At 42.5% G+C, this 25337-nt stretch overlaps 1 protein-coding gene across 1 annotated transcript in view; it reads right to left on the bottom strand.

Annotated features, from left to right (window-relative positions):
* Nucleotides 1-25337, bottom strand: part of LOC134538245 (heparan sulfate 2-O-sulfotransferase pipe) — a 70427-nt gene that overhangs the window by 26838 nt on the left and 18252 nt on the right. The window contains exon 2 of the mRNA XM_063379396.1: nt 8865-9004. Within this exon, the coding sequence (XP_063235466.1) occupies nt 8865-9004 (140 nt within the window). The remainder of the gene's footprint in view (nt 1-8864; nt 9005-25337) is intronic.

The raw sequence follows: 25337 nt of genomic DNA, 5'->3' as shown, positions 1-25337 counted from the left end.
CACATAGGGTCCGCAAATGTCACTAGAATTCGTTGTCGGAACAGCTATGTCGACTATTGAATCATTTTATTTGCAGATAGAAATTTTAAATTATATAATGAAACGGCTCCGATAAAAGCGAAAAAGACTTGAAAAAAAAAATGAAATCCCTTCTTTAGATCTGGTTTTCGACAAGAGGTTTAATCAAAATGTTACCCATCTTGTTAAAATTCACTAAACAGTTAATACTATAAAGTTTCCCTTTGGCTTTGTGAACTTTGGTTCGCGCCATCCGCCACAAATGGCAGCACCGTGGTTACACATTTCCGTTACATGCGACTTCCGTTACATACACGAAATTACTCCTACCAAATGCCATATACCGAGAGCTAAGAAAATTATACATCAGTAATGATGGCGATGGCTTACTTTATTAACTAAACTTATCTTATATGTAAATTTGTTAAACATCCTGAAAATATTGGTGTTATTATTCGGTGACAGTATAGAATGCAAAATTTTGTACGCTGTAATGACCATTACCATTTGATATCAAGATAGTTGACCTACTCCGAAGGACTAGAAACCAAAATATATAATAAATAAATAAATAAAGCAAATAATGTGTAACCCGGAGAGGTTAAATTCAGCAGCAGTTAAATATTTATCGGTAACATTTTATTATCTTCATACCAACAATTGATATACACACTTGAAATATAAAGAAGTAACGGTGCGATATATATACCCTCCGAAATTTGGGATTTTGTAATATTCAAAGGTTACGTACGGTATATACCATCACAACGTCACCAATAGTTGGAATTTAACGAAAAATGTCAGTGTTCGTAATCACGTAGCTTTTTTTTTTCTGCGGTAATTTCCACTGCCTTCGTTGCTGAAACTGCAAATTTTTTCAGTCCCAACTATTAAGTAGTCTGAAAAAAATCGCGATTTCATTTACCTCTAGGATAGACTCCAGTCATGCACGTGCTCGGGAAAATGCCTCATTTTCATTGGCTTCTGACTTGTTTTCACCGGGAGATCTTGTGATTAGACACTTCCCTGGTCGAGGGTTTCTCATTGGCCGAGAGATCTCCCAAATCAACAGCGAGCCAACAGCAGATGCAGCAGTACGGTACAAGAATTTAAATTTTAGCATATCGCGAAAAGAATCTGCTTATTTTTCCGGTCTCTACTAATAACCAGAGACCTGAAAAAATCGCGTTTTTTTAATTGAAGAGACTAGTCTGCATAACATTACACGCTTGAACTACATCCTTATTGGACCGTAGGCAGTTTTTTACCCGTCCCTAAGAAAAAACGAGACGAGTAACAACCTTACAAAATTAAAATTACCCAATCACGTGCCATCACAGTAGTGCGAAGCTCATTCTGGTGACAGGAAAAAAAAAAAACGCGAATTTTTCGGGTCTCCACAAATTATTAATAATTAGAGACCTGCAAAATTCGCGGATTCATTCGGTGATAGGCTAGAATTCAAACACATATACCTCTTAGATAATTTTGCTATTGGCTTACTGTTCATCTGGACGAATCTCAACCAATTATGAACCCTTAAGCAAAGAAGGATCGAATCACAGACAAACCAGCTGAGACGACTTACAAGTCGGCAGCCAATGAACTTGCGTTATTTGCCCGAGTGTACAGGGGTATGTGCAGTCTATCCTGAAGGCCATCGAAACCGCGAATTTTTCCGGTCTCTACTAATAATAAGGCTCGATTTTGTATAGGGAAGTTGAGTCTAGCCTGGAGTGAAACTAATCCGTGGAATGATCGTGGCTCCAGTCATGATCGGCGAAAGATCTGTGCGTCCGTCCAACAGACAACCCCCCCCCCCCCTTCCCGCCAATCAATCAGGACAGAAGGACCAGACAGCCATTCAGCAAATGCTCTAAAGACTGTTTAACGAGCTGGACTTGTGTTTCGATTGGGGGGGGGGGGGGGCAGATTTTATTTTCGATACTGATCCTACGGTCAGACACAAATGAAATAGAATGTAGTTTTGCTTAACACAATTTTATGGTGTCTTTTGTTACTCTAAATTAGAGACCCGCCCCGACTTCGCTCTGGCGCGATCTGCTAATGTGGCGTCATTTATATTTAATAAGTAAGTACTCATAAGTAAGGCCATGCATAGGTATTTCGCGAAAAGATTCCGAGACCAGCTTAATGTTAAAACACTGTAGCATCGTCTGTGTTTCGAGATTGGGTGAGTTTCTTTCAGGTACATGACGATTGTAACAACACCAATCACAGTGATTCAGTGCGGAAGCAAACGCGTCCTGAGTGGCTCGGTCAAACAAGGCAACGACTTCTCTCGCAGACGGCCGGCATGTCACAAGGAAGTAGCCGCTGGTGCCCGTATACCTTGTTGCAGTCTAATAGGCGTTCATATTTATTCGCGAAAAATGCCTGCCCCTACTCATAAGTATCAAGTTCTCGCTGGTGTCCGGTGTTTAAATAAAAACACATACATACTAACACGTACCACCCAGCATGGCCCCCCACATACGATTACGGGCCCTGGACGCAGGATTGGAGACACGCCCCCCCCCCCCGAACCCAATTTTCCAGTCACGTGCTACATTATAATTGCATGGTTATTTCTTACCTACACTCTTTTTAAAATGTTATTTAACCTGAAAATACAGAGTATAATTATGGTTACTATTTTAAAAGTCCAAACTAAGCTTTGTTTATAAAATTATTTTACTTTCAAATAACCACAGCAAGTAGCTATTTATTATATTTGACACACTAAGATAGAAAAAAAAAATAGTTACAGAAAAATAAAATTAGCTGTAGGTTTGTAAAATCTTCTAAAAATTTCATTGGATAAAAAATTATTAATTTTTTTTTTTTAGTTTTTTAAAAAAATATAATAGTTAAACAACCTTGTGGGGGCCATGCTGCCCATAACCAAATCATTTCTTCTGAACAAATCTGACAGCTTTTCTTCTCGTAAAGAAACCACTTCCGTAAGGGCTATATCATGACTAGAGACCGGAAAAATTCGCGGGTTCAATGACTTTCAGGATAGACTCTACTACACTCTACACACTCGGGCAAATACCAGCTGGTCATTGGCTGCTGACTTGTGAGTCGTCTCGACTGAGTGTCTGTGATTCGACACTTCTTTGAGTGAGGGTCTCTAATTGGCCCTCAGTCCTACAGATTAACAGTGGACCAGTGGTAGAAGCAGCGCTAAGGTATAATTATTTGAATTGTAGCACATCACGAAATGAATCCGCGAATTTTTGCAGGTCTATAATCATGACCAACGTCCGGTCACCCAGAGTCGCAGGGAGACGGAGGTGTTTTTGAGAAGACGCTGCGGCGAGAGGCTGAGGAAACCCGCCGCAGCATCGCTGGTTCTAAACCGTGGTAAGACTCTTGAGGACCGAAGAGCATCTGAACGCTCCTCTGTGACCCCCCTTCTGACCACTCGAAGAGCCTTGCGGTCTGACCGGAGTGAAGCGAACCTCTAACTAGCCTTCCTGGCTGGCACCGGAGACGCCGACCTTCAGCGGAGTGGGGAATTCTTCAGACCAGAGCAGCAAGAGAGGCGACAGCGGAACCAACAACCACCCCCCCCCCCCCCCTCCACTGGAAGAAGGAAGGAGCACGCCGTTAGCCGACTTAAGCCTACGCCGGCGTCCAAGAGGCGTGTCCGCAGTTACCCCCCCCTCCCCCCCCCCCCCCGTGGCGGCGCCGCGCCAGCCTCCACTTCGGCGAGAGAGAAGCCCAAGATGTACATCAAGTTTTGTCCATGCCCGCGAACACGCCCGAATATTCACCTTCGGCCAACCTCGGGATTTGTTTTTTTTTTTTTGCGCAGGAAAAAAATGAATTCAAATATTGAAAAGTGTTCGGTTATAGGTTAGCTACATTAAAACAACTTTAAAATCACTATGGACGGTTAGTTAGGTATAGTATATAGCTACATTAAAATGAACAGAGAAATATAAATTAATATAAATAAACCCCGAGGTTGGCCGAAGGTGAATATTCGGGCGTGTTCGGGCAGGGACAGAACTTGATGTACATCTTAGGCTTTCCCTCGGCGAGACGCCTGCCGGGGTCGAAACCCACGTCGCGTTCGTTCCGAGTCCGCGTGGAGAGGGTCGCCGGGGGTGCGGAAGACTACCGTACTGGAAATATACCATAATGACAGTATTCCGCCCGGCCTCTTCGAAAAAGCCGGGGAAAAGTACCATAACGGAAAAACTACCATAATTTAAAAAGGACGAGAACGGGATTCTGCCGTATTCCCTTGTACACTCCATAGAAAAGTAAAGCGGCATTGCATCTCGAAGTAGTGTATAGAATGCTCGGTAGGTAGCGCAGTCAACCCTCTAGCTGTTTCTCGGGTTAACCTTCAAAGGTTACAAGATAGCGCTACTGACGGTGATGGTTTGCAGTAACAACCAAAATCACTTCCAGATTGCATCTGATAAGCTCGTGAAGGAGCAGAATCCAATTTTAAAAAAAAAATTCACCCAGGAAATTATTTGATCGAATATTGTGCGATCCGAAAAGAATGACATGCTGCATTCCAGTCAAGTAAGCGATAAAATGTTATTTTATATAAATATATATGTATATACCTATTGCTTCACATATATCTGGAAGATTATGGTGCCAAGGTAAATAATCAACCAAAAAATCGCAAGCTACCTACTTTTTACTGTTACAATTAATAGGTGGTATTTACTGTAAATATGACTGTGAATTACATCCTGTAAGTCCTTAAACCTGCGAATTCTTAGTACTCGAAAATTTAAGCGATTAAGTTACCTTTCCACAGTATTTTGCACACCTATGTTGGTTTTTCATTGGCTGATGATGACATTTAGGTGCATAGATGAAAGGACGTGCGATTCGTCTAATTCGTTTTTCACAATGCTACCGAAAACATCAACACTTCCTTATTTGGTCCAGAGGTAAAATAAAAATAGTCTTCTATGCTACCAAAATCACCGTACTTCCTTGTTTGGCCAAGAAGTAAAATAAAAATATAGTCCACTATGCTACCGAAATTGTATTTCTTTTTTTGCTCGTTCAAGTGTTATTATAAAAATAAAGTCCACTATGCTACCGAAATTATATTTCTTTTTTTTCTCGTTCAAGTGTTATAATAAAAATAAAATCCATTATTCTACCGAAATAATCGTACGTCCTTGTTTGGTTAAGAAGTAAAATAAAAAAGTCTACTATGCTACCGAAAACATCACACTTCCTTATTTGGTCCAGAGGTAAAATAAAAATAAATTCCACTAAGCTACCGAAATCATCGTACCTCTATGTTTAGTCAACAATTAAAATAAAAATAAAGTCCACTATCCTAACGAAATCATCGTACGTCTATGTTTAGTCAACAATTAAAATAAAAATAAAGTCCACTATCCTAACGAAATCATCGTACCTCTATGTTTAGTCAACAATTAAAATAAAAATAAAGTCCACTATCCTAACGAAATCATCGTACGTCTATGTTCGGTCAAGAAGTAAAATAAAAACAGTCCACTGTGCTACCCAAATCATCGTTCTTCCTGGCTCGATCAAGAAGAAAAAGGAAGAAGAAAGGGAATAGCTGGTCGCAGCTGACCGCCGGACCAGACGAGCGCCGCAGTTTGGAACGGTTACCGCGGTCGTGACCATCTGGACACGCAGTTCCGCTACGGACGGCCGCCATCCCGGGGCTGGGGATGTCCGCAGAAGCAGCAGGAAGCAGCAGCAAGCAGCTGCAAGCAGCTGCAAGCTGCAGCGGTCAGAGAGCGAGGCCACGCCACTCAGATTGCGTGCTATATATAACCACACTTGAGGGGGGCAGTTTCGCGCCCAAGGACGTCGGAGCGCGCTGTCGGTAACCCCGGAATTACACTGTTGCCGTTTGGCTCGGCTGCAGTTGATGCCTTTTTAACTACGGTCTCACAGAGAGGTCTGTGCAACTCGTCTTCATTCCACGTCCGCTTTCGAGATAGTAAGCGGTTCGCAAACAAGCGTGATAAAGTTATCTGTAACTATCAGACTCTACAAAATAATTAACACTCAGTTATGTGTACAGTAACGAGCTAGTACATATAATTAATTTAGTAACTGTACATGTTTGCAAACCAATTACTATTTTTAAAAGTTTAAATAAGTTTCATTATTTATTATTTATGTTAAATACTTTATAAAGGGGTTTCCTTCTTATTACACTCGCTACATGAGTGAAATTTATCGTAACGTAACGCTGATACATGTGATATTTCAGACTTTTCATCAAGTATCTGGTTTCGGTGTGGATGAATAACACTCCGTCATCCCGTAACTGCACGTTTAAATCATTAACAATTACCGAAAATCGGTAAAACTTGGCAGCACTGAAAAGTTTGTAAACTTGAATTGCTCTTACCATTGAATAAACAGTTTATTTGAAAAGCCCTGAAGGAAATATAAGAAAAATAGGCCTACAAACACCTGGGAACAAAATCTGATCGAATATTGTAGACCCGTAGAGAAGGTTAAATGCGGCGGCAGCAAACGACTTGGGACCGGAAGAATTAACGGATTCATTTCATTGTAGGGTAGATTAAAAAAAAAATAACACTTTTAACTTTGAGCTGCTACAGTGAATGGGCCTCAGTTAATTGGCTTCTCATTGGATCGGCGTGGAAATCCACTCATCCACATAAACTGAGAGCTAAGAGCAGACCCAGCGTAATTGTATAAGTATTATAATAATAGCCTATCGCGAATTGAATCCGAGAATTTTTCCGATGTCTACATATGCGGGTAGAGTATACATCGAACTGTTGATTTAACCCTGAAACCAAATGAATCTAACAAAATACATTTTAAAATGCCGATTAAGACATAGGTTAGCCTGGAAGGAGATTAATTATCAAAAAAAAAAAGTCTGCGAGTCTTTCAGTAGTCGGCAGAGATGTGTAGCATCTAACCTCGGTAACGAGTGAATTCATGTATTCTCGTGTAGCAAATACACTTATAATTAGAGACCTGAAAAATTCGCGGGTTCATTACGTGCTATGCTAAAATTCAAATAATTATACCTTAGTGCTGCTTATGCCATTGGTCCACTGTTAATCTGGAGGACTGAGGGCCAATTACAGACCTTCACTCATAGAAGTGTCGAATCACAGGCCCACCCAGTCATGACAACTCACAAGTCAGCAGCCAATGAACAGTTGGCATTTGCCCGAGTGTGTAAAGGATATTGGAGTCTATCCTAATGGTCATTACACCCGCGAATTTTTCCGGTCTCCATTTATAATACAAAACTCGGACACGAAATTTAACGTAGAATTTGTTACCATAATGCCGAGCGTGATACATATGTACGCAACTTGTGTTTTCAACTACAGTTCACACGTAGTTTTCCTCATCCACCGCTAGAATTCGCTGCTGGGGAAGACACGTCGATTATTGAATCGTTCTATTTGTAAAGCCAAATTTTAAACGGCTCCCCGGCTTTAGGTCTGATTTTTTTACAAGGAACTTTTATTAAAATACTGCCCATTGGGTTAAAAGTTAATACTACAAAGTTTACCTTTGGCTTTGCGAACTTTGGTTCGCGCCATCCGCCGCAGACGGCAGCGCCGCGGGTTACACGTTCACGGAAATACTCCCAGCAAATGCCCTACGCCGAGACCTGAGATGTATCAGCTAGAAACCTGTAAAATTCGCGGATTCATTTCGCGATAGGATAGAGTCCAAATACTTTTGACGTTATTTTGCTTCAGTGATTGGGCCACAGTTTATATGAAGGACTCTGGGCCAATGAAAAATCTTTTAACAGAAGAATTAGCGAATCACGATCATTCCAGTCAACAGGTGTTACGAGTCGGTAACCAATGAGCAGATGTAATTTGCACGAGTGCGTAGAGGATCATGGAGTCTATCCTTTAGGGATTTGAAATCGCGAATTTTACAGGTGTCTCTATGTATCACATAAAACAATCGTGGGTCGAGCATTATGGGGGGTTCTGTGTTCTAAATCTTAAGTGTATGGTGAGTGTATGGTGAGTGTATGGTGAGTGTATGGTGAGTGTATGGTGAGTGTATGGTGAGTGTATGGTGAGGGACTGGTGAGTGTATGGTGAGTGTATGGTGAGTGTATGGTGAGGGACTGGCGAGGGGCTGGCGAGGGGCTGGCGAGGGGCTGGCGAGGGACTGGCGAGGGACTGGCGAGGGGCTGGCGAGGGACTGGCGAGGGGCTGGCGAGGGGCTGGCAAGGGGCTGGCGAGGGGATGGCGAGGGGCTGGCGAGGGGCTGGCGAGGGGCTGGCGAGGGACTGGCGAGGGACTGGCGAGGGACTGGCGAGGGACTGGCGAGGGACTGGCGAGGGACTGGCGAGGGGCTGGCGAGGGGCTGGCGAGGGGCTGGCGAGGGGCTGGCGAGGGGCTGGCGAGGGGCTGGCGAGGGGCTGGCGAGGGGCTGGCGAGGGACTGGCGAGGGACTGGCGAGGGACTGGCGAGGGACTGGCGAGGGACTGGCGAGGGGCTGGCGAGGGACTGGCGAGGGGCTGGCGAGGGGCTGGCGAGGGACTGGCGAGGGGCTGGCGAATGGCTGGCGAGGGGCTGGCGAGGGGCTGGCGAGGGACTGGCGAGGGACTGGCGAGGGACTGGCGAGGGACTGGCGAGGGACTGGCGAGGGACTGGCGAGGGGCTGGCGAGGGACTGGCGAGGGACTGGCGAGGGGCTGGCGAGGGACTGGCGAGGGACTGGCGAGGGACTGGCGAGGGACTGGCGAGGGACTGGCGAGGGACTGGCGAGTGACTGGCGAGTGACTGGCGAGTGACTGGCGAGTGACTGGCGAGTGACTGGCGAGTGGCTGGTGAGGGACTGGCGACTGACCTGAGAGCTGGCTGGAGGACAGCATGTCCTCTGGCTGCAGCTTCACCTCCATCTGTTTGAGCTTGGAGTGGAGGTCCCTGGTGTGCAGGAAGAGGAACAGGGTCGTGGAGACCGCCATCAGCGCCACCAGCTCGCTTGTCCTGTGGGGAACACACACACACTCGGGGTCATACCTTCGAACCGCCGCGGCCCCCTGAGGAACTCGCCCGCGTCCATTTGCAGGGGGTTGGATCAGTGGCGGATCCAGAGTTCACCTCGGAGGGGGGCACTCTAGGATTTCAGAATAGCCAGAGAAAAAAAAGACTTAAAAATTACTAAATTTGTTATTAATCTTCTCACACTACACATAACATCCAACCACCAGTTTTTATGATTCTACAAGAAATTCATTAATTATATTAAAATATTTTATTGGTTTCAGAAACAATCATTCTTGTCGGCAATATTAATGTAGCAGACAACTGGCTTTTCGGGGGGGGGGGGAGGGGGGGGGAGTTGCCCCTGGCGGCCCCCCTTGGATCCACCGCTAGGTTGGATACATTCGCGGTTCCACTGAACTCAATGATAAGACTTAATAACTCTCTGCGCACTGAAGTAAATTCCACACGTCCATTGGCTACTGACTCAACATAACTGCATACGTGTATGACATAACATAACTGCATATATATGCCCGGTTTGAGCCCTGGCTTCCCCTGGAGGAGTCTACCACCATCTTGTATTGTGACGTTACGGAGGCGATCTTGGATGACCTTGACCTTTGACCTTCAAAAAATGCCAAATTTTGCCAAAAATGATTTAAAATTTGCCCAAAATCTGCCATAATTTCCCGTTCCTTTGAAAACGGTTCATAAAAATATTTGAAAAATTAAATCCTTCCCTATTTTGAGGGGAAAATATCAACGTTTTGAGGGAAAATGTACCGTTTTATTCTTCAAAAAATTCTGAATTTGAAAAACCTCTAAAAGACTTTTGCCTTAGAAAGAACCAAAATTACCCATTCATGCTTAAATAACCCATCAGCAAGCCTTCAATAAGCCTCTGATGGGTAGCTTTGACCTCGACCTTGACCATAAACTTGAAATTCTTTAATTTTTAGCCAAAAAATTCAAAAAATATTAAAAATAGTTTACGTCAAATTTTTTAGTTTCGGCTCAAAGGGGTATAGCGGTGATTTCCTCTAGAATTTTCAGCTTCACTTCTTCCAAGGTGTGAGGACAATGTTTGAAAACCTTTTCCTTGAGATAACCCCACAGAGAATGAGTCACAAACGCATAAATTCGGGTCCCGCGCAGACAGGATGTAAGTGTTTGTGACTTACTTCCTGTGGGGTTGCATCAAGGAAAAGGTTTTCAAGCATCTTCTTCACGCCTTGGAAGGACTGAAGATTCAAATTCGGGAGGAGAATCACCACTACACTCGTCGAAATGTACCGGAAAGCTGTAGAAGAGTTCCGAAATCACCTTCATTAGTGTATCGCTGCTGATGGCCACCATCTTCCTGATGTGATCTGCAGAACTTGATTTAAAAAAAAAGGGGATGTATACTGATTCCAATAAAATAAACCTAATTCCTGTAAGTTTCTCCTTTTTTTTAAATAGCCTTTCAAAACCGATACACACTTTTTGCCTCATCCCGTACTTCGGCCAGATCACAGGCTCTCTGGGATGTCTGAGGAGTCCCAGACATGTGAAAGTCTTGGTTAAGCGCCTCGTGACACTCACAGGATGGGGGATTCCTTTGAGTGAAATACAGGTCAGCAGAAAGGGATTCATACAATGGGGAATTTTGTTACTGTTGAATCTTGTCTCGTCGTTGTAGGTCCACTGTGTTCGTTTGTGCTGTTATTATTTTTTTTTCATCCCCTAAATTCCTTCTACGGAATTCTCGTGCTGTCTGATATATTCGAGCCTGAATGATTTCGTCTGTGCTGTCGTCATTGTGTTGGCCACAATACCTGTTTAGGTTCACCTTTGGGTTTGTCTTTTGACTCGGGCTAGTTTTCTGTGGGTTTATGTTTCAATTTTTTATTAATTTCTTATTTTGCATTTATGAATTTTTTTTCCCCCATGAGTAGAGACAGGAAAAATTCGCGAGTTCAATGACCTCCAAGATAGACTCCACTATCCTCTACACACTCGGGCAAACGCCGACTGTTCATTGGCTGTTGTCTTGTGAGTCGTATCGACTGTACAGCCTGTGATTCGACACTTCTATGAGTGAGGGTCTCTAATTGGCCCTCATTACACCAGATCAACAGGGAACTAATGGCAGAAGCAGCACTACGGTATAATTATTTGAATTGTAGCATGTCACGAAATGAATCCGCGAATTGTTCAGGTCTCTACCCATGAGAAGAAACAGTGCAAAACTGCAGTGGGATGGGTTTCCTCGGCCTATGTTTGTAGCAGACACCTCCAAGTCGCATTGAAATGCGAGTAACCATTTCCCTGCGGGTCTAGAGAGGTTCGTGATGCTGATGATCAAGCATTCACCAAGGGAGTGGTCGCCGTGGATTCCGGCACGTAATACAAACTGTGCAACGGAAAATAAAGGCGAACAAACTAGAAGGGGTCGTTGGTAGTTCGCTCGGGACGGGACTCTCCCAAGAAGTATCCCTCCGCGCGTGCCCCCGCGTGGACAAGGAAGGGGGGGGGGGGGGGTGAGACGAGACGTGATGTCGTCGGGGAGAGCTCTTGACGGGCCAGAAGCAGGCGGGAACTCGCGGGGATTGTCGGCGGCGACGGTGGAATCGCCCCTGGAAGCGCCTCGTTGAGAAAGCAGCCCGCGAGCGAAGACGTGCGTGCCGATCTAATGATACCCCCCTTTACAACCCCCTCTCATTCCTGACGAAGGTCGCTGCAGCAGGACTCTTGTGCCGCCACCAAGGTGGGCAGAGAAAGCTCATTGGAGCACGTGGTCTTGATCCATCGTCGTTCACGTCCCCATACCTCGTTTCTTTTTCTTTCTTTTTTTCCTGATCGCTAGGCAGACAGTCTATAATGAAGATGTTTTTTAAACTTGAACGTCCCTAGTCAATTCAGGCAGCTTTTAAGATGTTTGAACGACTTTGATCATTTGGACAGTCTTTATAATGAAGATGGTTTTACCTTTGCACGCCATTGTATTATTTAGACCGTCTAAAGACAAGGTTTTTTTTTTTTAACCTTTGAAGGTCCCCGGTCATTTAGACAGTCTTTTATAAAGATGTTTATACTCTTGGACATCCTTGGTCATTTAGACAGTCTATAATGAAGATGGTTTTACTCTTTAACGACTCTGGTCATTTAGACCGTCTGAAATTAAGATATTTTTACGTCTTAACTTTATTTAGACAGTATAAAATGATAATTTTTTTTTTACTCTTGAAAGATTCTATTCATTTAAAAGGTCTATAATAAAACTATGTTTACTGTGGAACACCCCTGGTTATAAAGAGAATTTACAATTAAGAAAGTTTTCCATTTAAACCTCCCTGGTCTTTTAAACAGACAGTCTGTAATTAAAATCCTACTTTTTAACGTCCCTTGTCTTTTAAATGGTCTATTTAAGGAAGTTACATAATTGAAATTCCTGAAGTTATAAGCTGCTACAGATAGTTTCCCTGTTATATCGTTCTTTTTATTATTAATTTATTTTTTAGTGACAAAAACTAAAAACCAAATACTGTTTACATGTACTGTTTTCTGGTATTCCAAATACGTTGTGTGAATTACGCTTTAACATAGGCAAGTTTTATTTATTTATTTTCTTATTAAATCACACCTTATTACATTATTATTTAGATAGTAATTAAAATTATTAAATTAGAATTAACATTAAGCATATTTATTAATTTTCATTATTAATTAAAATACATCTAAATTATTTTAGCAAATTATATAATTTACTTTATGCATGTGTTTATATTAATATCGAATTACAAATATTTATATTTTATTTCTATTAACTATTTGCATGCAAGATTAAAGTTAGTTTCTTTTATCACGCCAAGTGCCTAAGCGTAACTTCCAAACCCCGCGCGCACACGTAAGTACACGCACCAATATCTGGTGATTTACCGAGTGGTCCAGGATCGGCAGTTCTATACTACTCTCGTTAGTGGTTTCAAAGATGTTTCCCTGCCTCCCTCCGCGCCTTTGTGGCGACTCGCCCGGGCTAATGAGCATGTAGGGGCTTTGAATATATATACTGTATAGAAGTCGCGAGTGGATAGGATTTACTCTACGTTTTTCAAAAGCGTATGATGAGCAGCTTGGGAACTTCACCGCTGCAGTGCGCTGCCGTAACGCCCTGTATCATCTTAGTTGTTATTTACACGTTAGAGCGCAGCCCTGTCGCCCGCTGTCATTCCCCGCACCCCCCACCTATCATTCACTGCAGCTCAACGTCGCTCAACGGGAGGGGGAAGGGGTGTTTGAAGAGTTCGACACTTGTCCGCTAGGGACCACCACAAGTCGATGCCCCAGAGATGGTGGCGATTGCGGCGGTGAATTAACCAACCACCTCAAAACCGTATTAGAAATTTTAACCTGGGCTGGCGACTTCTATACAGTATATATATTCAAAGGTAGGGGTGTGGTTGGGGAGGGGGAGGGCGCGACAAGGAGGCGGCGGCGATCCGCAGCTCTACGACGCAGGTTCCGCCGCCCGGAGAGACACTCATCCGGCGGCCGCTCCGAATGGAGGTCGCTTCCCCGACCTACATCGGGACACTCTTCAGACTTCCCTCCCCCCTCCACCAACCACCCCCCTCTCCAACACGCCCCGTCGATGGGCGCCCTTCTCCGACGTCGCACGGGCGTTCTTCCTCTCGCTGCCGCCGACACCTGGGTTGGGGGGGAGGGTGAGAGAACACTCGCGGATCGACCAAGGTAGACCGCAAGACATTTATAACTCTGCGTTGATTTGATATGGTTGGAGATACGGGGAAGAATCTCGCGGAGATATTTCGCGACACGCCAGAATCCAAACGTGTGTGTTCGCGTCCACGCCGCTCCAGTGATCGGACCACACTCCATCTGAAGGGACTGCTTTGAAGCCCACGAAGAACCTTGGTTAATAATACAAGTATCGGAACGACCATCACTCGAGTTGTACAGGTCTCGCCAATCATCGGCCTGATGAACAGGTTGGGATTCGCCCAAGTACCTATAGATAGGGACACCTGAATTTCGCGATTTCATTTAATGTCAAGGTATTTCACAAAACACTCTAGATTTTTCTAAGAGTCATGGCAAATTGTGAGGGTGCAGCAGTACGGTGACCACATTCTCATTGGCCCCGTCAAGAGCGGGACGACACCTCTCCCCGACCTCAGCCAATAACCACAGGAGAAAAGTACAGTATTTTGTGAAATACCTTTACACGAAATGTATTCGCGAAATACAGGTGTCCCTACGGCTATAGAGGCTTGTGAAGTCCATCCGTTACTCCCCTCCGCGACTGAGGGCCAATCAACTACCAGCTGGCAGAACAGAGACCAATCACGTTGACCCACTCCGAAGAAGAGGAGGTCGTACAGTTATAAATTAGCCGATCAGAAGGCATATTGGGGTTAGAGTTAGCCTTGCACCAAATGAATCCACAAAATTTCCGTGTCTATAGATTATGCTATTACGCTGTGTCTGCTGTTGGCTCTGTCATTGATATGAAGGACTCCAAGGTCAATGAAAGATCTTGATCCAGATAAGTAACAAGGTAACCCTGTGGAGACGAGTTTCCAGGTAGTGAATGAACAAGTGGCAGTTTCCCGAGAACCTATATGACTTTAGAGTCCATCCTGGAGATCACTGTAAACGCGAATTTTTTTTTTCAGATCCGAGTTATGTGTAGGGACCGGAAAAATTCGGGGGTTCATTGGCCTCTAGGTTAGACTCTACAGTCCTTGTATACTCGGGAAAAAGGGCACGTGTTCATTGGCTGCTGACGCGTGAGACGTATCAACAAGGTTGTCTGTAATTTGGCACTTTCTTGGTTTGGGTTTTCCATTGGCTCACAGTTCTAAAGATAAAATGAGGGCCAATCGCAGAAGCGGTACGAAGGTATACTCGTTTGGATGATAGCCTACCGCGAAATGAACCCACGAAAAAGTCCTATCTTTAGTTATGTGGGATGTCTAAAAAAAAAAAAAAAAAATAATTACAACTTCTTCGTACTATTTTGGTAGGAAGAAATTTTAATTATATTTTTTTTTTTTTGGCAGGACGAGGAATCGTGGATATTCTGTACTGGAACCACTGGTTTTAATTGGCCCTTTTAAGAGATATGCAAGCTTTTTTCGCTGGACGGAACCAGTAAGGTTATAAAGCCTAAAAAAACAGTCTGAGTTACCCGTGATAAATCGAGTATCGTTTGTTGGGATTTTCCAATGGCTTATAGTCCTTCATATAAAATGATTTCCCATAGCAGAAATAGGACAAAGTTACCGTGTTTGAATTCATGTGTGCCTTTGAAAGAATTCCACGAAATTCACTAAAATTATTTGGAATAGTGCTATGGCTGACATAATATTCTGTTATGACCCCATAACTATTTTTAAATAAAAAAGTTATCAGATACGCTACGCGAAGTAAATAAGCTCCAAGCCAGACTTGCCTTGCCTATATTCATAACCAAGTCTGTTTGCAATGCTCATTGGTCGATAAAATTTTGCGCACGTATATGTAACTACTTACTCTCCTTGTTTACAACTGGCTCAGGGTTGTTAAGGTCGTGTAGTCCAATCATTAGAAGCAGGTATTTTTTTCGCGAAAAGATCTGAACGCTCACTAGACTGCAATATGGTATGCACGCCCCAGATGTTTCTTCCTTGTGATTGGTGGCCGACTGCAAGAGCAGCCATTGCCTTCTTTGACCGAGCCACTCAGGACGCGTTTGCTACCGCACTGAATTACTGTGATTGGTGTGCTGACAGTAGACATATGTCTTGGGAGAAACTCACCCAATTACGAAACACAGACGATGCGCCTACCAATCATAAACGTGAAGCAGATGTAGGTATATATCCTTCAAGACTACTTTGCTTTTCTATAAAAAAAAATAATCGTCGCTCTAATAATTATATGTGGGGACCTGAAAAATTCACGAATTCATTTTACGGTAGATTACAGTTGGAAAACGTTTACCTGTGTGCTGCTTCTACGATTGGCCCGCAGTTTTGGTCAAGGACCGTGGACCAATGAAAAACACTCTATCGAATCGCAAGTCAGTAATAAATGAATAGGTGGCATTTGTTCTAGTTTTTACAGGATTATAGAATCTATCCTAGAGTTCACTGAATCCGCGAGTTTTTCTTGTGCCCAATTATGTGAAAGTGTACAAATGAATGGTTAGTGACCGGGAAAAAAAAATCGTGGTTTCAATAAACTTAAGGATGTACTTCACAATCCTCAACACACCCGGGAAAAGGCTACCTGCTAATTGGCTACTGACTCGTGAGAACTGTCAACTGTGATGCTTGCGTTTCGAAACTGCTTTCTTTGATGAAAGTTTTCAACTGGCCATAAAGTCCTTCAGATAAACTGTGGGTGAACCACTGAAAACCAGCTGGAAGTTTTGGGTTCTAGAATAATGCGAAATAAAATCATTTGCGGTCTCTGTAACCGGAAAATGCTAGTGGTAAGAATAGACTTTAAATACGTATTACTTGTAGAGTGATGAATAACGACACGAGCAAATTATAAGGTTGTTTTTAAAGACCAAGGCCATTAAATCAAAGGAAGAAAGTGAGGAAGAAGATAATGAAAAGATAAGTGGCCGCGTAAGTATGAGTAAATGGGAAGACGCGCTTCTGTTGACTGAACTGGCCTCTTGTTTAGAAATGACTGGGTAACCGGCCTCGTTACCTGCAAGCTTAGTCACTCTGTTGGCTATTGCAAGTCACTCACCGGTTACCTCCCACAGCCACGCGAACCAGAACTTCGGTATTTACCGCCAGCGAGAACAGAAAAATGAAATTCATGGGTTCAAGGACTTTTTGGGATGGACACCAAATGACTTCTTGGGATGGACACCAAAGGCTTTTATACACTCGGGAAAATATTTGATGAGAGTAAACTAAAACTGAAGAACACATTCCGCAGGAAGTTATAAACCGAAGCGGTTTTTTTTTTTTTTTTTTTTTTTTTTACCTTTGCGTTGCTTCTGCTATTCACAGGGACCTGATACCGTGTTGTAATCCACAAACGTGTGTGTAACAAAGTTGGTGTCATGTGATATTTGGGCTGATGCCACATTTCACCTTCTTTACGGGTCAGAAGTTTTTCCGAGGTGTTTCTCGTTGGCTTCTAGTCCTTCGTGTAAAAATAACTCTTCATTTAATTAAAAGTATAATTAGATACCTGCAAAATTCGCTGTTTCGATGGCCTTCAGGATAGACTGCACATACCCCTGTGCACTCGGGGAAAATAACGCAAGTTCATTGGCTGCCGACTTGTAAGTCGTCTCAGCTGGTTTGCCTGTGATTCGATCCTTCTTTGGTTGAGGGTTTATAACTGGTTGAGATTCGTCCAGATGAACAGTAAGCCAATAGCAAAATCATCTTAGAGGTATATGAGTTTGAATTCTAGCCTATCACCGAATGAATCCGCGAATTTTGCAGGTCTCTAAGTATAATAGAAAGTGAACAAACTTTTGAATTGCAGCCTGACGCCGAATAACAAAGCTAATTTTGCATAATCTTTACCGATGAGCGGAGACCCGGAAATTTCGAGGATTCGTCTGGCCTCAGGGTAGAGTTCAAAGTCACGGGTGTGCTCAACCCATGTTTGCTTTCATTTTTATACTTTTTGATTGCCACAACCTAATTCGCTTTCTTCTCTCCTAGGCGGGAATCCATTGGCTCGCGGAGAGGCGTGTCCAGATAAATGCGGTTCAAACGTGAGCACAGTGCGAGAGTGTGAAGGTTTGCATTCTAACCTGCGACTTAATGAATGCGCGAAATTTCCGCATCCCCACCAATGAGTAGAGATAATTAGGGACCGGAAAAATTCGCGGGTGCAATGACCTCTAGGATGAACTTTATAGTTCTACGTACATTCTGTCAAATGTCACCCTCTCATTGGCTGCTGTCTTGTTAAGGTGTCCCAACGTAGCGGCCTGTGATTCGATACAGGTTCAGTTGAGTGTTTCTCAATGGCACCAGAGTCGTCCAGGTGAGTTGTGAGCCAATAGCAGAGGCAGCACTGAGGTATAACTATTTGAATTTTAGGCTGTCGTGAAATAAATCCGCGAATTTTTCCGGTCTCTAGAGATAATTTATAATGTCTTGCCGACACTTCACTTTGAGATCTGTAGAAGCGCACATCGATTCGGGTATAAGATACTGGGACAGCTTTGTTGTCCTATCATTCACGACACAGTGAAGAACAATTTTGACCCGGAAGCGAGGCGCCAGGAACAGTAAATGCAGACAAACAACAACCTCGGACAACACAACGACAAACAAAACATTCGCAAATATCTCGTCTTTGTCAACGCAACGTCGTTTGAGCTGTGATATTGTTTGGACTAATTCCTAGAGACCTGTAAAATTCGCGGATTCATTTCGCGATAGGATATTGACATTATTTTGCTTCAGTGATTGGGCCACAGTTTATCTGAAGGACTCTGGGCCAGTGAAAAATCTTTAACAGAAAGAATTAGCAAATCACGATCATTCCAGTCAACAGGTGTTACGAGTCGGTAACCAATCAGCAGATGTAATTTGCACGAGTGCACAGAGGATCATGGAGTCTATCCTTCAGGGATTTGTAATCGCGAATTTTACAGGTCTCTACTAATTCCTTCTACAGAATTCATTTGGTACTTGACACAGGCTGATTTTGGCTTATTTTCTTGTGTGTGTTTGTGTTCAATTTTTGTCTGTTCGTTCTTGAGGTTTTCCCTGTGACATACAGTGTAAACTAGCTGTGGGTTAACGTCCAACATATTTTTTTTAAAATCAATCTTCCCCGATGTGAGAATCATTCAGATAACGTTATCCGCACTGCAAAATTTCTTTCTGTAAACGGGACAGAAATGTTAATGTAACATTACAGATATTTGTAAATTAGAACATTTACATATAAACAACTGTATCACTGCAAAATTCTGGGTCCGGATTCTCACCCGGGAATTTATCATTTGTGTTGTCCCAGTACCTCCAATAGTTAAACCAGTACTAACTGCGCACATTAATAAGCATAATAAAACAAAATAAAGTCATATTATTGAACTATTAAATATTCTATTAACTTGTCCATGGGTTAAATAATATATATGCTTGAATGAAAAATCAATTAAAATATATAATCTTGCGCTAATTTTTGTAAATCATACTCGGTATTATCTCGAGGGGGGGGGGGGGAGGAAACGTATTTAATGTGTGCGAAAATAACCATAGCCACGTGTTGTGCAGATTTACAGGATGTTTCTTGGTAACTGGTTTTCAAAGGGGTCTCTTGTAAATGTGTCAGGACTCTGCTTGCAGTGGCTTGAATGAAAAATTTATTAAAATATAAAATAATGCGCTAATTTTTGTAAATCATACTAACTAGAGAAAAAAGTATTTAATGTATGCGAAATAACCATAGCCACTAGCGCATTGCGTTATTGCCTGTCTTGCATTTTTTATAAACATGCTGGTAAAAGAGTTAAGGTTGGACTTTTACCGTAGTTGCGTTTCTGCGTTTTTGCGTTTTCTATAAACCCGGCCTAAATAGCTACCAACGTTTTTTTTTTTTTGGCTTGTTAACTAAGTGGAATGTCATAACACAAATTAATTTAACATTTAAGTTTACTTAACCATTTTCTTATTGACACTAACTGAAGAAACTTTCATGTCTGTAAATTTTAGCTCTTAACAGGAGGACAACATATCATTATGTCATTTTTATTAGCTTTTTTTGTCCATCTTGTCAGATCTTCTTCTGTGTGTACACGTTTGTACAAAGATATTAGATTTATAGCATGTTTCTTGGTAACTGGTCTCCAAAAGAGATATTTTGAAATTGTGTTCAGGACTCTCCATGCAGAGTGGCGTAGCTGGAAGGATGTGTGCGGGATGTGGGGGTACGGGAGTTTGGAGTCCTGATGAAGTGGCGGAGGATTGTCTGATGGCGTAGAGCAAGAGGTGGGATGATGGGAGGGGGAAGGCGGGGTTATGGAGGTCAGGTGCGGGCGAGCGACCTCCTAACTTGGCCATTACTTGGTGTTCCCCCCACTCGGACAGGTCGGAGGGGGGGGGGGGGGCTGGGGGGTTTAATCGCGAGACCCCTCCAAAGTGGACCAACGCCCGCATACGTGCAGTCGCCTGACCCACTAACTGGTCCCGCTGCAGCCTGCGCCTCGTGACTGGTCTCCGGTTCTGAGACAGTTCCCGTTCATGCCTTCTGCCACCGCTGTTCTGATGAGACTTGTGTGTTTGTGAATGACTCGATGTGGCTTGGCACACGGGTGGCACCAGGATTTATTTTTCGGACAGGCCCAGATTGTTGTACCGCAGGGACATATATGCAGTTTTGGGAGCCCTGACTTTCCACCCCCCTGGGGAGGGCGGGGGGAAGAATGTCTGGGGGTATGGATTATCCGTCATATCAGAAAAGGGAGGGGTCATAAGAATTTTTAGAATTCAGATGAAAAATGGTGAACACGTTGTGTTTAGGCTTATTTCCAATTTTTAATTTTGAAAATTGTAGGCCTACCCGGCCTATCCTCTGGACCGCCTCTGGTTTGGTTTTTTTCTAAAGAACGCCGTGTGATTCTTCGTAACTGAATGTTGGGGTACACCAATTTTGAAAACTTCCAAATGAATTTTATTAATATATATAGTTTACCTTATGAATGGTAAATTGAAAATGAAGGAATAGGCCTATGTATTTTTACTAACTATAAACACACGACCTTGGTTAAACTAGATTTAATTTACATTGCACTGCTTGGACAAAATTTCGAATAATTTTTTTTTTCCTTCGAATAAAACAACTTAACAAGGGTCTGGTATTAAACCTCGAATTATTTTTGTCTGGTCCCCTAATTGAGGACAGCACTGGTCATCAGCACTGAGGAGATATTTACTCTCTCCTCCTCATTGGTAGAGTTAACAGTACTGACTTTTTATTACGTTATTGCATACCATTCTTTCTCGGGTCATTTAACCCCAAATAGCTTTCCTGGCATGGCAAGTGTTCTTTGTCTAGCAGCACTGACGAGTTATTTCATCCATTAAATTTAGACTCACAATGATCAGTTGCGTCAAATACTGTAATTGTGATGCTGCCACCTGACTAAAAGGCTTAAGAAGAGGTGAAAATTTCTCTTTTAAAGGTTGACGATCATTAAAGTAGTTAAGAACTTATAAATCATTAAACTCATTTAATCCATCTGATATTTACTATGTAGTTTATTTTCAGATTTACGTAATTTCTTACGCTTTTGTGCCTCGATAAATTTTTGTATCAAACATTAAACTTAGAAGTGTTTTCGGAAGTAAGTTAGAAACATTTAAAGGAATCGGCTAACCGAATCAACAAACTTAAAATAACTTTTTTTTTGAGATAGTAGAGGTTGCCGCCGGTAGGTAGGCTACTTAGCTAGTGTTTTAAAAGGTTGTTTCATTAGTCCGCCCGTCGAAAGTTAAAGGTTCTGAAGGACGGACGGATGGAAAATTTCTGAGACATCTGATTGGCTGCTGGTCGTGTGATTGACGGTCGGACGCAAATCTGCAGGATTCGCGGAAATTCGCATGGTTGGTGGTGGTTTTTGTGGATTTGGGGGGGGGGGGGGGGGGAGCGTCACCGAGTGGTTTTCACGTGGGTTTTTAACCTGACACAAGTCATCTCTGGACAAGGTCCACATACTGTCCATATTTTGGCCTATATGCATGCAAAATAAGCAAAGAAAACTTTAAAATTTACATAAAGTTTTCCATGAAACACGAGTTTAAGACGTTTACGTTTTATCGACCCTGTTTCACAGTCACTATTTTGTAAGCGCAAACGAGCCCCCTTCAGTGAGGAGGTTCTTAATTCCAGGGGGAGAGAGGGGAAACCCGGTTACCCTGCGCAACCCCCCCCCCCCCTCCCCGGGATATACGCCTATGGGCGGGGCTGATGAGACATATCATTGTGAGTTCAGCTTTAGCTTACTAAATATACCCTAGACCAACGGTTACCAATTTTCTTTTCGGCCAATGGAACCTTATGATTAGAGACCTGAAAAATTCGCGGGTTCATTTCGTGTTATGTTAAAATTCAAATAATTATACCTTAGTGCTGCTTCTGACATTGGTTCACTGTTAATTTGGAGGACTGAGGGCCAATTAGAGACTCTCACTCATAGAAGTGTCGAATCACAGGCCACCCAGTCGAGACGACTCACAAGTCAACAGCCAATTAACAGTTGGCATTTGCCAGAGTGTGTAGAGGATGTTGGAGTCTATCCTGGAGGTAATTGAACCCGCGAATTTTTCCGGTCTCTACTTATGATCGACTGTTATTTTGGGTGGAACCCCAACTCCTTCAGAGGAAGTTATTTTAACAATAACTGTGGCTGTTTTTTTGTGACATTCGTCCTGACCCACGGATCACCTCATTGGTAGAGTCACGGAAATTTCGCGCATTCATTTAGTCGCAAGTTAGAATGCAAACCTTCACACTCTCGCACTTGGTTCATGATTGGCCCGCAGTTACTTGGACACGCCCCTCTATGACCGTGAGCCAACGACGCCCAGCCAGGAGAGAAGTAAGCGAATCGGGTAGTGCCAATTAACGAGGATAAACATGGCTCTCGCTAAGAAATCAACCAATGGGAAAGCAAACATGGGTTGAACACACCTACTACCTTACGTTCTACTCTGAAGCCAGAAGAATCTGCGAAATTTCCGGGTCTCTACTTATCGGTAGAGACCAGGAAAAATTCGCGATTTCATTTCGCGATATGCTAGTATCCAAATGTGTTTAAACCTTTTGCTGCTTCAGTGATTGGACCACAGGTTTGCCTGAAGGAATCAAGAGCCAATAAAATAACCCTCAACGAAAGAAGTATCCGAATCAAAAAGCATTCTAGTAAAACAGGTGTCACGAGTCAGTAGCCACAATGAGCAGATATGTAATTTGTCCCGAGCGCATAGAGTATCTTGGAGTCTATCCTGTGGGTCATTGAAGTCGCGAATTTTTCCGGTCCCTACTTATTGGGCACAGCTGGTTTAGACACCCGCTGATGCCCTAATTATTTTGAGAGGGAAAAAAAATATATATATATATATAACACGTGTTGTGCGGAATCTACGATAAGCTGGAGTCACGGATGAGGGCACTTTCTCCCCCTCCTTCCCCCCACCACTCAAACAAGGGGAGCCTGGAGATTGCAGTCTGCTGGGCGTGGCCTCCTAGCGGCTGACCGCTTTCTCTCGAGGCGAGTCCAGTCCTCTCTCTCTCTCTCTCTCTCTCTCTCTCTCTCTCTCTCTCTCTCTCTCTCTCTCTCTCTCTCTCTCGGGAGGGTGGGAGGGAGGGAGGGACAGATATCTCGCGGCCTTTGTACTGCCGCGCCGGACACAGTTCTGCCGACAGGGTCCCTCGCAATCGTCTGAACCGCGCGGCCGGGCGGATGACTTTCTTGTCATTTAAAAACTCCATGCCGCGTGCTTTCTAAAGGTCGCGCGCGCGCGCGCACTGAAATAATAACGCCTTTTCCTTTTAAATGGCAAGTCTCTGATCTCGGCCAGCAGCTCTTGAGGGAGTTATTTCCCTCTTTCTCTCTCTACGTGAAGCATATTGTTTTATATCCCAGGCATACATCGGCACATTTACTCTGCTGATCGTCTAATTGCACTAGGAGATTGTCCGAAGCCTAAGGTTCCCGTTTTTTTTTTTAAAAATCTATGAATACAACAAACACTTTAATCTAGCGTACACAAAAATTTTTACAAAAAATTCAATTAATTTTAATATTGTGCAAATAAAATTATTTCTGTTACAAAGTGCATGTGTGCTATATGCAGATAATTTTATAAATTAAGTGACCACAAAAGAAGAATGTAATACAAACATGCAAACGGGCATAACCAAAAAAAAAAAAAATCAAATCTGCCATAGAAACTTTCGGGCATTCCTACAAACACATATTATATGCATAAAATACAAAAATACCAACGGGTTTTTTCAATAAAATTATAAACTTCAGAGATGTGGTGTAATTTTACACCAAATGAAGATTAATATTCTGAAAATTTAACATTGGTGTAAAAATACACAGTTTCCGTTTATATTAACGATTCTTCTGATAGTTTTACAACTACACTGTCCTAGTGAAATATCATTGACATAAAGTAAAATAACACATTATGTTGTGATGATAATGCACCTACGAGGGGAGTGTGTTATTAAACACAAACAGTATGCATTTTAAAATGCTTTTAGCAAATAAACATTTACTCACTTTTTATCTTTGTATGCCTTTCAAGCAACATTCCGAGTGTAAAATTTCCACAAAATGTTTATTTTTCTCCAAACGAATACAGAAAAAAATTCTTTACTTTTATAAACGAAAGAAATTGCCAAGAAATATTTTGTAATACTACGGGAAATATATTGTAAACTTTTATTTTTGCATGTATGAAATGCAATTTTCGGGATAATACTGAGTTATTTGGTACGAAAATTAGCGCATAATTTTATATTTCAATTGAAGATAAATTCAAACGCAGTAATTTTAAACCTTGTAAAAGATAATCTAATATTAAATTATAGGACTCTATTTTGTTTTAAATGCTTATTAATGTGCGCAGTTAATACTGGACAGCTATTCAGGGAACGGGTTACAAATAACTTTTAAACTATTGGAGGTACTGGGACAACACGGAGCATAGGTGCCCGGGGAAAAAAAAATCCGAACCCAATATTACTGCGAACACTGTTTTGCAGTGATACAGTTTTTTTTCTTTCAAGTAAGTATATATATATACTTACTTGTATATATACACTTGTATATATATATACTTACTTGTATATATATACTTGTATATATATATATACTTGTATATATATATATATATATACTTGTATATATATATACTTGTATATATATATATATATCTGTAATTTCACATGAATATTTATATTTCATTTACAAAACGAAAAAGTTACAATGTATGTTTGTTTTTCTTCTAAAAATAAACCTTTTAATTTGTGTAAACAAAATAGTTGCCGTGTAAATGAGTGATTCTATTTTAAAATTTTATTTCACAACTAGCACCTTAAAGGTCAATATTTTTTGTATGTCTCTTGTCTTCTGCCCCTTCCACCAGCTACGTGTCTGGGTCATCAGGGGAGTTCTCTTTCAGGAGCGGTTCAGCCACGGGAAGAGACTCGTGAGAACGGAAAGTGTGAGAAGCTGCTCCCCCCTCCACCCCTCCACACCCCCTGGAGACAATGGTGGGACGCGATCGGGGCAAACCACACTGGCTTGACCCCGCTGACCCATGCAGAGCCGAAC

This window comes from Bacillus rossius, chromosome 13 (assembly GCF_032445375.1).
Source record: "Bacillus rossius redtenbacheri isolate Brsri chromosome 13, Brsri_v3, whole genome shotgun sequence".
Classification (NCBI taxonomy): domain Eukaryota; kingdom Metazoa; phylum Arthropoda; class Insecta; order Phasmatodea; family Bacillidae; genus Bacillus; species Bacillus rossius.
Note: the sequence above shows the minus strand (reverse complement) of the source record. Positions and strands in the feature narration are given on the sequence as shown.